This window comes from Mauremys reevesii, linkage group 2 (assembly GCF_016161935.1).
Source record: "Mauremys reevesii isolate NIE-2019 linkage group 2, ASM1616193v1, whole genome shotgun sequence".
Classification (NCBI taxonomy): domain Eukaryota; kingdom Metazoa; phylum Chordata; order Testudines; family Geoemydidae; genus Mauremys; species Mauremys reevesii.
The window spans coordinates 48,256,452-48,273,200 of NC_052624.1; the positions used below are offsets into that span (position 1 = coordinate 48,256,452).

Consider the following 16,749-nt stretch of genomic DNA (forward strand, 5'->3'; position numbering starts at 1 on the left):
ATGGCTCAAAAAAAAAAAAAAAAGTAAAAAAAAAAAAAAAAAAGATAGGCAAGGCTTTGTCTTCCTACACTTAAATGGGAGAAACAGAAAGAAAGACAGATAGAAAGACAAAGATGCACATTCTTGCACTTATTCATTACTAACCTCCAGCAACTGAACCCAGGGCAAATCTGTAGGCCGATTCTGCTATTTGGATGAGAATAGGGCGAGAAACATCACCTGGAGCTTTCTGCAAGGGTAGGAATTGGGGAGGGGTTGGGACAATGAGAAGAGTAAAAAAGAAAAAATTAGATTACCATTTCACAGATATGTAGAGTGAAGTCAATGTCAGATACTGCTAGGTAATCCCAGTGGTATGTTAGGAAAAAAAACCCTAAAAAATAATTGAAAATTGCAGTTCCATTTTCTGTGTTATTGCAAAAATGTAACCTGTTATGACTGGAATGGAAAAGACAAGCTCACTGGGCATTCCCAACACAATTAGATATCCCCAAAGTCAAACAGTGACCAAAATGCTTTATAAATAAAGCACTGGCAGACAAATCACCATTTTCTACACCTGGAAACAATTCTACTTTGAAATTCCTGCGTGTGTTAGTATTCAAACACTGATTGGATTTACATTTAAGAAATGTTCCATGTTCAGAATTGCTTTCTAGTAGCAGAAAGGAATTCAGAGACAGTGGTAATCCTTACACTCTCCTTTCCCACCATTACCTTCTCTAATAAGATTGGTGGATGCTCTAGGGAATAGGACAATATGGAAGTTTTAATTTCACTACTGAAATCGTCATTTTTTTCTTATTTTATTATTTTATTGGCTTTTTTTAATGCACTGTTATATACTTCAGTGATCTACAGAAAATAGCTTGAATTGCCTAAAAATAAATTAAATGTAGCACAGTTTACTGCCAGGTAACTGAAATTCTTTCACTCCAAGCATCAAGTAGAATCAGTGGTTCTCAACCTTTCCTGACTATTGTACCCCTTGTAGGAGTCTGATTTCTCTTGTGTACCCCCAAGTTTTACCTCACTTAAAAACTATTTGCTTACAAAATGAGACATAAAAATACAAAACTGTCACAGCACACTATTACTGAAAAATTGCTTATGTTCTCATTTTGACCATATAATTATAAAATGAATCAATTGGAATATAAATACTGTACTTACATTTCAGTGTATAGTATACAGAGCAATATAAACAAGTCATTGTCTGAATTAAATTTTAGCTTGCATTGACTTTGCTAGTGCTTTTTTGCAGCCTGCTGTAAAACTAGGCAAATCTCTAGATGAGTTTATGTACCCCTGGAAGACCACTAAGTACCCCCTCAGCATACATGTACCCTGGTTGAGAACCACTGAAGTAGATGACAGTAAAATAAAAGTTGGATGAGGGAAGTGAAGAGGTACAACTGACAACCAGAAAGGGGGCTGATTTAAAACAGGCTTCTTGGGCATTTCCTATCTTCTTAAAAACAGCATAACGCAGAACAAAAACCACTTGAACAAACATCTGACCCCTATGCAGAAAATTTGGGCGAATGCATGAGGCAGATGTTTCCATCACTGCAGTTCTAGCTGTTCTACTGCTACCTACTGTAGCTTACACTAATTAATACATAGAACAACACAATCACTTCTTAGCTCCCTTGCAAGACTTCTAGGAAGAGATGGTCGGCTTTTGGGAGTCAGCTAATTAGAATTCATCATATCACACTCAATACTTAGGCATTGCTCAAAAAAACGCGGATACTGCACTGGAGTAGTGAGGGGCGCACACACATGCGCACACACACACACACGGAGGCCTGGCTGAAGGCCTATTAGTCCTAAAAATGTAGCCTGCATCAATTCATTGTGGTCAAACTGGCGTCTCTGCACAGACCCAAAGCTCAGAACAAAAAAAAATTTAGTCTCGCAAGATACAAAGCTTGGTTTGCCTTAAAATATGTTTTTCTAAGACTATCTACACCCAAGACTGCGTCAGTTTTAAGAAAGTTGGAAAGACCCACAAAAACGTGATTACAAACTAAAATTCAAGACGCCTATGAGATTAAAAAAAAGGAGTTCCCCAGTTTCTTTTTTGCCTCACATAATGACAAAAGATCACTTTCTGATAAACCATAGTACAGTCCCACGTCTTACATTTTTTCCCCATATAACTTATGAATACTTCCACACAGCAGAGAGTCTTAGTTTTTAAACGATGATGGCCCACTAAATGAAATTAGGTCTCAATTCAATATTCGCAGAATGTAAAGCAAAGCAGACAGACCATGTGCTGAAGACTTGAACACATATATCTCTTTAGAACAAGGACTGCCGCTTTCATTTAGCACGCTGGATGCCAGAACTGACATCCATACTGAAATCAGAAAGTCATCTTTCCTCATTAAAAACTACTTTGAGAGAGATAATCAGGGAGGGTTAAACTGCTTTAGTAAATGAGCATACATCTTCTTTTTGTAAGTGGTTAGATGACACTTTTACACTTTTGTTTTATCCTTACAATCAAATCTATCGCACTTCGTCTCCTTAAATGGCAAGAGTAAAAAACTAGCAACTGTTTTGGGGAGAAGGGGGAGGAGGGAGAGGGGATGTTTAAAGTGAAGATTCCAATAATACCCCCTGTTCTTTATGTTAAGAAGTGCAAAAGAAACAAAACATGGATAACTCAGACAACAAGAGAGGAGCTGGGCATTGGGAGGGAGGAAGAAATAAAAGGATGGTAAAAGCATCATTACAGTTTCTTTTCTTACCTGTCTCTGAGCCTCAGCCAGATTGTAGGGCAGTGTTCCCTCTTCCAGAGGAGCAATTCTTTCAATGTCAGCTAGTGTCATGCGTCTGTGGAGATCAAGCAAACACTAAACTGAAATTTACATTAAACAGAGGGTTTTCAAACAACTATAAGTTACCTTTACTTCTAGGCACTGTGCTAGAATATCACTCCCCCACTTCCCACAGTTTAAAAAAAAAAAAAGAGCAGTAAGAGAGATCATTTCTACTTACCCCCGTGGCTCATATAAATCTGCTAACTGAAACAAGATGTCAACTTCCATTGGTGTAACCTGACCAAATTTCTGAGCTGCCAGAACAAACTCCTCTACAAGAGAATAAAAATATATGAGAGAGGAAAACTAATCAAACCAAAACAGAACACCCCAAGCATCCCAAAGTCACCATTCATTTTAGTATTAAACCAAGACACTGCAAAAAGTTCTCCCACCACAAAGTAAATGTATGTTTTAAATACTACATCCAGCATGGAAATAAGAGTAGCTTTCTGGTTTTCAAAGTCAGTGCTATCAGCAGGATTTAAGATATCTGACATACGGTATCAATCAGTTGTGGGTCAGAGGGGAAAAAACAACAACAAATCCAAACACCCCATGAACAAAAACGTGGAACTTTTCATGTATATGTCCCAGTAGGCCACATTAATGAAGCTTTGGTGTTGCAGAGGGAATTCTCTATAAAAGTGATTAGATAGAGCAGATAACATCTTGTTCCAAGCTTGTAGATCAGCTTACTATGCCGCCAGTACAAGTTTATGGAATTCTTCAACTACCCTTGAAGGTCAGTTTTAATAGACTGCCAATTTGGCAGGAGTCCTAGGAAGTTTTTGAAGACTTTGAATATCTTTACATTCTCTCCTCACCAGCTCCCTTCCCCCACAGCCATCTTCAGTTTCCTAGGACTTTCTCCTTGGCAGTAACAAAATGGAAAACCCGGAGAGTGGACTAAACAGGAGCATGAATGGTTGAACAATACACCGCAAAGAGCTGAAAACAAAGGCACAAGTTTGTGTGTTTGTTTGCTTTAAAAGCATATGGATGAGTGTCCTCCCCCAAGCCAATACTTCATGAAAACTTCCTGACTGCACAATCAGAACATTTCTACTAACCTTTAGTCACTTCCACATCTTTTCTATTTCCAGCCAGAGTACTGTAGATCTTCCTAATGAGCTCCATGTTGTTAAGGAGAGAATTAAATCCATTAAAATAGGAAAAGCTGACCTGATGGGAAGTGGTACCTCCAGCAGCCTGGAACAGAGAGAGTAAAAAGAGGGAAGGAGAGGAGCTATTTTAAATGCTTTGCAACACTTTAGGATCAAGAAAATCTTTGAAAAAAGCTTCGAAACAACAGTAGTTTATAACAATGACAGTAGCAAGGGATTTTTTTTAAATGCAAAATAAATAGCCATATGAAAGAGTCTTATGTTACTGAAACTAATCATAACCAGAATGTAAGTCTCACCCCACCCCTAGAAGCCTAAACAAATACATATGCAGGATTATAACAACATGACCAGCAGTAATTTACTGAGTTCAAGTTTCAATACTGTTTCAGTTGGACATATTTTATAAGTTGGTTTATTTCTTCTATTGAGAAAATCTTAAAACTTATACATGCACAGAAAAACTTTATCAAAACACATTTTAAAAATGGTTTACCCAAACATTTCAATTCACACTGTGTTAGTTAAATATAGTAAGTACAATCAATACAACATAATTTAAGTACAGCATTCATAACCTAGCACATTTCTGACCACTGAAAACGAGATATGACATGGGGGTGGGGGGAGGAGACACACATGAAAGCCATTGTTAGGCTGGATATGCAGAAGCAACTCTCTCTACGTGGCCCTGAAGAGACCTCACACACAATAGTAGATTCACATCTAGGCACTACCACAAAGACATGGGCCAAATGAGCCCAAAATTAAGATATTCAGCACAAGGCTGGAGTCACTGACCAAAGGAAGGGGTGGAAAGTGTGAAGTATGATGCATTTAAAATCTGAATGGAAAAGTATTTGGGGGAAAATATATCATAGGGAATAAACCCAAACTGCCACAGAATAGACTGGATGAACAAACAGAAGTCTGATCTAATTTCTATTCATTCTACAATATGGTATGAAAAGCTCTTTCAACAGTTTCTAGTGACAATTACCAGCTTTCACTGATCCAGATACTATACACAATTGTGAGCTATTAGTGGAACTTTAAACTAACAAAACAAACATTTCAAGAATGATTGCTCAGACAGGGGGCAATGGCCTTTTAGAATAGAGTACAATTTGCCATGATAGACCAATACTTTGGTATGACACAGCCCAAGGTTTTCAACCACTCATAATTTGCTTTGGCTTTTGTGTGAGGAATTGATAGTAGGATCTATGAAGAGATACAGGCTGAGATGAGAGTCTAAGTTTGTGTATGTAGACAATTATGTATCAAGTGATGGTCACAGGGTGCAAACAGAATAATAAATTTGGGGAAGGGACTGTCTCTAACTGCATATGCACAATGAGGCCCTGATCTCTAAGGGTATGTCTACACTACCCACCAGATCAGCAGGCAGCGATCGATCCAGCGGGGATTGATTTATCACGTCTAGTCTAGACACAATAAATCCACCCCTGAGCGCTCTCCTGTCGACTCCTGTACTCCACCTTGGCGAGAAGCGCAGGAAGAGTTGACGGGGGAGTGGCAGCAGTTTACTCACCGCAGTGAAGACACCATGGTAAGTCTATCTAAGTACATCAACTTCAGCTACATTATTCACATAGCTGAAGTTGCTTAACTTAGATCGAGTCCCCCCCCTACTCCCCAAAGTGTAGACCAGGCCTACGACAGTGCAAGTAAGGAATGCACAACTTACCGCTACTAGACATTCTTCTACAAATGGTGTCAACATGTGTGGCCGGATAGTGACCATAATGTCTCTGAAGTCAATGGCAGTGACTCTTCCAGCTTGAGCATTGTCTCGCTGCACAAATGCTTGTTTTGCATGTTCCAACTGTATCTCCTGAAAATGCATTAAAACAAAGTTATATTTTGCTTTAGCTATATTTCCTGAACATGTACATTAAAGTTAAAATCCACAGCATACCTGATGCTCTACAAAAGAGAGTTACATGTCATCCTCCCCTCGCATAGGGACAGAGTTCTGCATTTATTATTGTTCAACCTTCTTTATGCACAACAAATAAGGTCTCCACTAATATTTTCTACATCTCAAAAATAAGACCAGGGCTCCTTTTCCCTCTCTGGGCTTGTCTATGCAAGGAAGAGCCAAGAATAGCTAGTGGAATAGCTATAAGTGCAAATAACTATTCTGCACTAACTTCCTGTGCAGACACACTTAGCATGGAACAAAAGTGTCCACACAAGAGTAACTGCAGAATTGGGGCTTTAAATTCACACCTTAGCTTATTTCTCACTAGCTTCCCTTTAGGTTCTGCAATTCATTTAACAGAGAAATGTGAGCAAGAGTTTAAAAAAACCAGTACATGTGTGCTCCCATTTATGTATTTCAATGTAACCAAAGGTGTCACATCCGAGAGCACTGATCAGTTGACTGTAAGTTTCACAGTAGGTAAATCAAATCTTTCAAATGTACTCGGGAAGCAGGGGGGAGAGATACATGACAAATAATCACTCCAAAAATTACAAAATTACATCTTCTCCTACAGTCATCTACAACCTGTTCCTAGCAGCAGGCAGATTATTTTCCCTCCATTTGGTGTAAAACTGGGGGGGTTTATGACTAAGCTACACCAACAAAATCCAAACTTAGTATAGGACAAGTTACAGATTGGGGCAATATCAAAGATTTTCAATTGGTTTTGTAGTAAGTCTTAAACATAGTGACAGTGAAGACACAAACAGGTAGACTTGCCTGTTTAGGATTAATCCCTTTTAATGGGAAGAGGAAAAAAATGCAGACATTCTAGCAGTTACTACGTTATCGCTTCCAGCTTCAAATCTTATTAAAATGTCTTTTCCCTGGAAGGATATTGCTTATTTCTAAGCCACATCTTAAATGAATTAGTGTGGAGTGTTTTCCTAGATACTGAACTTGTCTTGAAATGGGACAGATGCACTTTGCTATTATCTCCACTACTCACATTTTTTAAAAAGATTCTAAAAAGTCAAGTTAAACTGAGACCTTGTACTAATCAAAATTCACTATTATGCTGCTTTTAATGGTGCAATGATGCAATTCAATAATAAGTAGAGGAAATCAGTATTTGTCTCATAGGCAACACCCGCATTCAGTGGGATAAAGAATAGGAAACAAACGGCAAATACAATATTTGTGCCACCTTCCAAATCAACTTCTTAAATCCTGGCCTCATGGGCTTCTTAAACAATTTTAATTTAATTTCTAATCAACATCTTGAGAATTTGTAGCTTGTCTCCAAGTTATGATGAAGCAAGATAATATGTTAGGCAGAAAAATGAGCACTGCTAAATGTTTCAATACTCTAATTCACCCACTAAATTATTCAGAAATTTCTGGTTCTAATGAGAAATGCTTATGGAGGTTACAATATTTTAGCCATAAAATTTAAGTTACAATTCCAGGTCGGTCACATTTCCTTTACGCTACAGCCCCCTGTGGGGAGGCAGGGGAGGAGATGCTATAATTCAGCAACAACATTCACTCTGGCCATGTCAGTTCTTGCTTCAGCCTGGTTGTGACTGTAATTTCATTTATTATAACAAATGTTGAAGCGAGCAGTTTGGGAAGGCTTTAGGTGGGAAGAGTGCAAGAAAACAAAGTTTGTCAGCTTGAGGCAGGCAGCAACTTGGGAGTTTGCCTGCATGGAGCTCTGATGATGAACTGGACATAAAAATTCTTGTACCCCTGTTGATCACCACTGAAGACATGAACATGCTCATTTTTTTGTATCCATTGCAGTAACACAGTGAACCTGTGGATCATATGGACCATGACACACACACCCCCTACACATGCACTCACACGTCCAATTTGTGAGTAGTTGCTCAGCAAACCCATCCTGATCTGACGATGGGGATTCTGTGTGATCAAAGGTTTTTCCTCTGCACAATTTAGAAACTCTATGTGCAAAGAAAAACCCACGGCTGGCCTATGACACCTGATTAGGACCTGAGTCCAAGGCCAGAAGTCTACACAGCAATGAAACAGCCCTGCAGCCTGAGTCCCATGATCTCAGGTAAGCTGACATGGGCCAGCAGCGGGTTTTTTCTTTGCTGTATAGACATACCCTAAATGGTTTGAGCAGATTCCCAAGACTTGGAGGAAAACTATCCACACACCCCCATGCTCACTGCAAGGGTTTTAACCCAGTTTTTATGGCTATGATTAATTTGAGATAGTCAGAGAAGTGTCTTCTTTCACAATTAAATGGAAAGAGCAATGGTCCTCTGTCACTCACAGCCACCCAAAATGTCAGCAAAGTGAAGAGGTGGTGGAAAAGTATATTCAGGGAGTGGTTACACAATAAAATTAAAGCTTTGCTACAAAAAACAGCAAAGGAAAGCCAGAATTGGTATATAAACACCATCACATAAAACATACTTGTTTAACATCAGTACATTTCATAATAATGTAAAATTCTGTGTTTAATTTAAAAGAAAAGTGTATGCAATCTAGCCATCTCAAAGCCTGAAAGTTAAGACATTTCACAGCATGACTAATTATACTTCAAAAGTATGCTCCGTAGCCACTAGCATTAGTCTGGGAGAAGTGATGGGATATCAAAAAAATAAAATAAAATAAAAAAACCCAAAATGGCACCGCTAAACACCAACTGTAAATAAACTTAATTTGCAAATAAATTTTGCTTTTTAATCAAGCTGAGAAGTGTTTCACATCTTTCATCCTAAGACTGCTTAGTTAAGCAAAATATGGGTGAAAAGCAGCTATATAAGAAAAACAAACTTAATTGCTTCTCAATGCAAAATACTTACCCACTGAACTCTCCCTAGATTAAAGTTTCTGTAATCCCTACACATACCTTAAAAAACAAGTTTATCCCTTGATGATAGGAGCCTGAATTTCAACAAGCTACAGTAACTGTTTATGTAAAATTAATTTGCACGGTTGCAGGCACCAGAGTTCTAATGAAAGGATTTCCCACCTAGAATTTCACCTCAGCTTTCCCATACAGCTCATTAAAAACATAATTCATTTTCCAGTTATGTGGAGATTTATGTTCAGGTATGACTGATATATCCAATTGACTTGTACTCATTAGCTGCAACACAATCCTTTCCACTGTAGCAGATTGTGAGGTCCCATTTACAGGTATTATTATCTCATCAACTAGCATGCCAGAACTGACCAAAACCCTAGCTAATGCTTAAATGTGTTTGACAGACCTATACATTAGCCAACACAAAATCTGATCGATCAACTGATTTTAAACTCTGGGGCTGGGTTTGAGATTGTTGTTCTTGAAGCAGATCATAGTATTTAAGCCTTGTCCAACTCATGAGGGACTGCATCTCACAGAGGAAGCTCTTTGTTTAGAGCAGTGAAACTCAGACTGAGGCTCGTGAGCCGCAAGTGGCTCTTTAATGCATCTCCTGTGGCTTTGCAGCACATTATATTAAAACACTGCGTGATTTAATTATTACCAATGTATATTATTAACCAATCAGGATGCCTTTACTTTGTTATTAACCAACTGTAGAATACTTGGTCAATCATTCTGCTGTGAAACTTATATAAATAAAATAGTAAATGAAACAATGAATTCACACTACTGTGGCTCTTTCTGATCATGAACTGGCTCCTGAACCACTGAGGTCTGAGCATCACTTGTTTAACAGCAAGAATAGATCTCAATTCCTCTTGCATATAAAATAAAGCTTGTTGATTAAATGTTCATCTACCTTTCGTGTGTCAGAAATGAGGATTAAATAAACTGCACTAAGAGAATACGAATATGGAAAAAGTGTGTTCTCCACAGGAATGGGAGTGGGGGGACAATAAAAAATATGAACTACTTTTAATCTTAGATTATTTCACTAAAAACCAGCAAGCAGTGCTTTATTTACAAAATAGTAGCTGCAGTACATTAAGGAACCCATCTGGTCCAAGTTAAGGGTAATATAAAAAGCATTTACACATCAGGAATGCCAAGAGGTAACTTGGCATCCACTGTGGTATCCTGCTGCCTAAGGTCCAAGGTCTAGACGTTAGACCAAGAAGACTGACTCACATACAGAGAGAAGGTCAGGAGGAAAAGCTGAGTACCAAAGGTTAAGAAATTCAAAGCAAAATTTCTACACATGAAGAGTAACTCAAATTTGTGCCAAGAATAGTTTCTGCCAGAGCTTCAGCATTTACAATGTAAGGCCACAATTGTGTAAGGCAAAGGATAGTAATGACATCATATCTATATGAACTGGGTAACGAGATATACCAATTTACTAAAATTGCTTCAGTGTAGCAATTATGTTGAAATTGAGCAGACTGTTTCAGTAAAATCCCAGGACTTCTGGTCACCTGGAGCCTCCAACAAATATGACGGCAACTTAACCAGCTACCTCACCTTCACCCCGGATGCCTCTCAGCTGTCCAGTGCACAGCCAAAGGGAAATCTTTGCCCTGCTGCAAATCTGAACTGCTGCTTGAGTCATGAAGAGCAAGATCACTGGGCTGGCCACAACTCGGGTGGAAGGAGAAGAGGGAAGGACAAAACACATCTTTACAGGCCAGGAAGGTGCTAAACTGGAGGTGGAAAGGAATATGAGCAGACAACAGGGTAAGAAAAACAGAAAAAAAATATCCAGGAGGAGGGACAGAATATTCATGTGAGAACAGCAATCAGTGAAGGACATGAGGCTGAAGTTCCTTTTTTAAAAAAGGGGTGGAGCTCAAACGGGAAAATAAAAATAAACCATAACACATGAGTAGGGCGAGAGAAAATGACAGATTTGGAGATGTGGTCTGGAGTTTAAGGTATGGGCACCTTCTCTATACTGTGATTAAGATGAAATACAATTAAGTATTAAACACTCATTAAAAGTTTGGTTTTTGGACTGCAGGTGAGAGACAGCAATGGTCTTGACTAAAGAGCATCAGTAATAAGCCAAGCAATGGAAACACATGGGGTTATAATTTACTATGATAAAACAGATACCTACCTTTTCGTAACTGTTGTTCTTTGAGATGTGTTGCTCATGTCCATTCCATTTTAGGTGTTGTGGGCACGCACACAATCACAGTTGTTGGTGATTTCTGCATTAGCAGTATCCGTAGGACCAGCCGTGGCGCCTTCTGGAGTGGCATGCTCATGCGGCAGTATATCAGGAGCCGCTGGCCCTACACCCTCTCAGTTCCTTCTTGCTGGCAACTCCGACAGAGGAGTAGGAGGGTGGGTAATGGAGTGGACATGAGCAACACATCCTGAAGGACAACAGTATAAAAGGTAAGTAATGGTTTCTTCTTCAAGTGCTTGTCATGTCAATTCCATTTTAGGTGATTCACAAGTGGTATCTGTGGAGGTGGGCTAGGAGTTCACAGCTTAACAGCCTGCAGAACTGCCCTACCAAAGCCAGCATTGTCCTGGGCCTGCTGGGTAAGCACATAGTGGGACGTAAACGTGTGGATGTCCTGGATAGGCACTTGGGACAGACAGACTGCCAAAGAGGCCTGCACCCTTCTAGAGTGGGCAGTGACGATCACCGGGGGCGGCACCTTTGCTTGATCATAGCAGAAGCAAATGCAGGCAGTGATCCAAGAGGAAATCCTTTGAGCGGATACAGGGTGACCTTTCATCCTGTCAGCCACAGCGACGAACAATTGTGTCAACTTACGGAATGGCATGGTCCTGTCGATGCAGAAGGTCAGAGCCCTCCTGACATCCAGGGCATGTAGCCTGCGCTCTTCCTCCGGCTTCAGAAAGAAGACTGGTAAGTAAATGACCTGGCTCAAATGAAACTGAAAGACTATCTTGGGAAGGAAAGGTGGGTGCGGTCTTAGCTGGATCTTGTCCTTGTAGAACGTAAGAATGGCCATACTAGGTCAGACCAAAGGTCTATCTAGCCCAGTAACCTGTCTTCAAACAGTGGCCGATGCCAGGTGACCCAGAGGGAATGAACAGAACAGGTAATCATCAAGTGATCCATACCCAGTCACCCATTCCTAGCTTCTGTCGAACAGAACGCAGTTCCGAGGTGAGTGCCCGAATCTTGGATACCTGATGGGCCACCACCAGGAATGCACCTTCCAGGAGAGGACAAGAAGAGAGCAGGAAGTCAGAGGCTCGAAGGGGGACCCATGAGCCGCAACAGTACCAGATTCAAGTCCCACGGAGGGACGGGATTCCTGACGTGTGGATAGAGGTGCTCCAGGCCCTTAACGAATCTGACCGTGATATCCTGAGCAAAAACCAGCCTGCCCTTGATCGGCAGGTGGAAAGCTGAGATGGCCACTAGATGGACCCTGATCAATGAGAGACACAAGCCCCGGAGCTTGAGATGCAGGAGTTAATCTAGAATGAGCTGCAACGAAGCCAACTCGGGACGGACATCATTACCTGTAATTCAGCAGCTGAAACGTTTCCATTTGGCCAGTTAAGTGGCTTTGGTGGAGGATTTCCTACTTCCCAACAGGACTCGCTGAACCTCAGCCAAGCACTGCCGCTCCTGTGTGTTTAGCCACGCACAACCAAGCCTTCAGATGTAGCGCCGCCAGGTTCAGGTGCAGAAGACTGCCGTGGTTCTGGGATCACAGGTGTGACCTGAGCTGCAGCTGGAACGGGGTTGCTACCAAGAGGTCCAGCAAAGTACTGAACCAGTGTGGGCGTGGCCAAGCTGGCATTATAAGGATGACCTTTGACTTGTCCTGTTTGATCTTCATGAGGACACTGGGAAGCAATGGCACCGGAGGGAAGGCAGACATCAGAGCCCCCGACAACGGGAGCAGAAAGGCATCCGACAGGGATCCTCTGTCCATGCCCCGAATCAAGCAGAAAATTCAACATTTTCTGTTCTGCCTGGACGCAAACAGATCCACCCGGGGAGTTCCCCACCTGTGGGGGATGGAACTGAGCACCTCCGGATGAAGGGACCATTCATGCTGAGACTAGAATATTCTGCTGAGGCAATCTGCCAGTGCGTTCTTGCTCCCTGGAAGGCGAGCAACTATGAGATAGATGTTGTGCTGCGGATAGAAGTCCCAGAGCCAGAGGACTTCCTGGCAGACGACCTGGCTCCGCCCTGCCTGTTGATATAGAAGACTGCAGCCGTGTTGTGCGTCAGGACCTGAATCACCATTCCTTGTATAAGAGGTAGAAAGGATTGGCAGGCTAGGCAAACTGCCCCGAGTTCCCTGACATTGATATGCAGGGAACAATCATGACTGGATCAAGTACTGAGATTGCCTAAGTGGGCTCCCCATCGCAGGTCCAAAGTGTTGGAGACAAGGATCACTGACGAGGCCAGGGTCGCGATGGGAACTCCTTCCAGCACCGACGCGGGATCCTGCCACCAGATGAGAGACGACAGTATGCTGTCGGGAATGCTGACCCACCCGGTCCATGCTGTGCTGGTTGGGGGCATAGAATGACGCCAGCCATGCCTGTAGGGGCCTGAGGCAGAGTCGTGCATGCCAGACCATGTACATGCATGCCGCCATGTGACCCAACAGTCTCAGGCACATGAGGGCAGTGGTGAGCAGGTGGGCTCACAGGTCCGAGATGAGGTTCCCCATGGCTTGGAACCAAGTCTTGGGCAACAAAGCTCTGGCCTGAGCGAAGTTGAGAACTACCCCGATAAATTCTATGCATTGCACTGGAGTTAGGGTTGACTTTTTCTCGTTTATCATCAGCCCCAGGTCGCGGCAGGTGGAACAGACCAGATCGAGATGCCTTCGCACCTAATCTTATTAACATCAAGGTACAGGTAAATTTGGACTCCCCGACGTCGCAGTTAAGCGGCCACTGACGCTATGTGCTTTGTGAACACTCTCGGGGCCAACAAGAAACCAAAGGGCATCGCCGTGAACTGAAAGTGGAGCTGGCCCAACATAAAATGGAGGAAGCGCTGGTGCCCCGGGAAGATGGAAATACGGAAGTATGCTTAAATCGAGGGCAGCGTACCAATCTCCTGGATCCAGGGAGGGAATGATGGAGGCCAGGGATAGCATTGGAAACTTCAACTTCCTGAGAGACTTTTTGAAGCAATGCAGTTCTAGGATAGGTCTGAGGCACCCTTTTGCCTTCAGAATTAGGAAATAGCGGGAGTAGAATCCTCTTCCTTCCATGTTCCGAGGAACCTCTTCCACTGCCCCCAGGCACAGGCTTTTAACCTCCTGAACGAGGAGGTACTTGTGAGAAGGGTCCTTGAAGAGGGATGGGAAAGGGGGCTGGGAGGGTTGGTCAGCTATAAATTGCAGGGTATAGCCCAAAGAAACCATATCTAGCACTCAGTGGTCCTACGTGATGAGACCAGGCCGCCCAGAAAGGGCGGAGGCAGATGAGAAAGAAGGGGGCTGGATCGGTGAATTGGCTGGGCTGTCATCCTTGGGCGTACCCTCAAAACGGCTGCTTCTGGCCTCCCTGATTTCTGGGAAGGTCTGTACTGCCGGGCGGGAAGACAACGGATAGCACCTCTTAGGCCCCTTCTCCTTGTCCTTCCTCCAGTAAAGCCCAGGACCTGGACTGCGGTGGAGAAGGAGAGGGCCAAGGATGGAACCGCTTCCTGGAATGCTGAAGGGATCGGGAGTCCTTAAGCCCCTGGAGCCTTGAGTCGATAAGCTTGGAAAAGAGCCCTGTACCCTCAAAGGGGAGGTCCTGGATTGTGGCCTGAATCTCTGGGGACAGTCCAAAGGCCTGCAATCACAAGCTGTGCCTCATGGCCACCGCTGATGCGACCACCCTGGCCACCGAGTCCATAGCATCCTAGGCCCTCTGGAGGACTCCTCTGGCCACTGCTGTGCCTTTGCTTACTAACACAGTGAACTCTTGGGCACAATTGTGTGGGAGGGCCTCTGTGAACTTATTAAGGGAGTCCCACAGGTTGAAATTATAACATCCCAGCAGGGTCTGGTGATTAGACACCCTGAACTGTAAGCTGGCTGTTGAGTAAACTTTCCTGCCAAACAAATCCATTCTTTTGGCGTCTTTATTTTTCGGTGTCCCGCTAACCTGGCCCTATCTGTCCCTCTCATTTAGTGTGGATACGATCAGTGATGAGGGGGATGAGTGTACAAATACTCAAAGCTCTTTGCAGGGACATAATATTTCTTTTCTGCCTTCTTGGAAGTCAGCAGAATAGATGAGGGGGATTGTCACAACGATTTGGCTATCTTGAGGATCCCTGGAAGGATGGGCAATGCGACCCGTGCTGGGGTGGTGACTGAGATGACACTGAAGAGGTCATTACCCTCCTCAGCGACTTCCTCAATCTGCAGGCCAAGGTTTTCAGTCACTCATTTAAGAATGGCCTGTTGCTCCTTAAAGTCATCTGGGGGACTGCTAGGGTGGGATGGCCTGGGTACCACCTCGTCCGTGGACGACTATGATGATTGCACCGCCTGTGGGAGGGTGTTGTCCTCTTCCTTGTCAAGGGAGGATTCCATTGGTGTTGGGGTGTGATGCGCTGCCTCAGCCTCCAACTTAGTTCAGACGGTGGTGCCGCAGCCAGCTTGTCCGATGAGGCAAGGGAGGGCTGGGACTACTGGATTGGCATCACTGGCACCCACAACGGGTTCCAGTACTGTCACCGGGGGGGGGAGGGGGCACTGTCTCTGACACATCGGCACCGTGGCCAGTGCCGCCCCAGTCTCCCATGGTGGTGGAGGGAGTCTCCCCTTCTTGGCAACAGGCTGAAGTCACGGTTCAACCCTGACCACTGCCCCTCCGACGACCATGGAGAGGCCATTGAGGACTGGGTCTGTTTGCTGATCCTGGTGGGCGATCGCTAGGGTGACAGTGAGTAGCGCTGCCTGCCCAAGGAATGGTACCAGGGTGAACAAGACCGGTGCTGAGATCCTGAGCAACTCCTCCAGGGCAGCAACCGACATCAAGAAGACCGCCTGCGAGAGAGTGACCAGCACCTTGGTGACCTGTGGCTGGATATTTGCCAGTACCGGTGGTACAGTACCTTGAATCCGGAGTCCCACGATGATAGTGGGGATCTCATCAGGGACCTAGGCCTCCTGGCCAGAGAGCTGGGATCGGTGCCGGGGTCCAAGGTCATGGCGATGGAGACCTGCGCCTGCGGTCCAGCAACCGGGGTGTTCCGCCAGTCCATGCTGCACCCTGGTAGGCTTGCCCTTCAGAGCCAGGGACAGAGCCGCTTTGCTCACCTGGCGTGGCACCTGCTTTGCTCTTTAGCCACCAGGACTGCTTTGGGTACTAAAGGCCCCACAATAGGCTGGGAGCGCCTGCCGCTGTCTGGGGTGGGAGGGTGGGTCCCTGGCCAGGGTGGAGGGTCTGACTTCAGTGGTACCCCTGTGAAGCCACGAAGCAGGCGCATGGCCTGACACAAGGTCCTTTGCCCGTGGCCCCTCTGTCCTTCAGTGCAAAGGGACTCTGCTTCTTCTGCCGCTTTCTTGGCACTGGCGAGGGGGAGTGGTGCTGGGCCAAGTCCGACACCAGCGGTGCACTGCGCACCAAAGCCGATGTACTCTGTGTCAGTTCTGCGGTCAACGGCTCCAACGCGGGGCGAACAGCGGCCTCCATCAAGAAGGCCCTCAAGCCAGTATCCTGCTCCTTCTGGGTCCGAAGGCACATGTTTTTGCAGGTGCAACACCTGTCCTTTCTGTGGCTTTCTCCCAGACATTTGAGACAACTATTGTGCGGATCACTGATCAGCACTGGCCTGCTGCATGCTGAACACGACTTGAAGCCGGGACTCTACTAACTAACTTAATACTAGAACTAACTACTATGAACTATATACGAGTAGAATGAAGTCTATGAAGAAACCACTACTGCTCTTGCGATGCAAGA

At 44.0% G+C, this 16,749-nt stretch overlaps 1 protein-coding gene across 3 annotated transcripts in view; it reads right to left on the minus strand.

The window, feature by feature from the left end:
• The window catches only part of SLC25A13 (solute carrier family 25 member 13), a 133,091-nt gene that overhangs the window by 39,105 nt on the left and 77,237 nt on the right, over positions 1–16,749 (minus strand). For all 3 annotated transcript variants that reach the window (XM_039522376.1, XM_039522374.1, XM_039522373.1), the window contains 5 exons: positions 5,673–5,819; positions 3,908–4,046; positions 3,013–3,106; positions 2,763–2,847; positions 145–229 (listed from right to left, as the gene is read on the minus strand). In XM_039522376.1, coding sequence (XP_039378310.1) covers positions 145–229; positions 2,763–2,847; positions 3,013–3,106; positions 3,908–4,046; positions 5,673–5,819 — 550 coding nt within the window. The remainder of the gene's footprint in view (positions 1–144; positions 230–2,762; positions 2,848–3,012; positions 3,107–3,907; positions 4,047–5,672; positions 5,820–16,749) is intronic.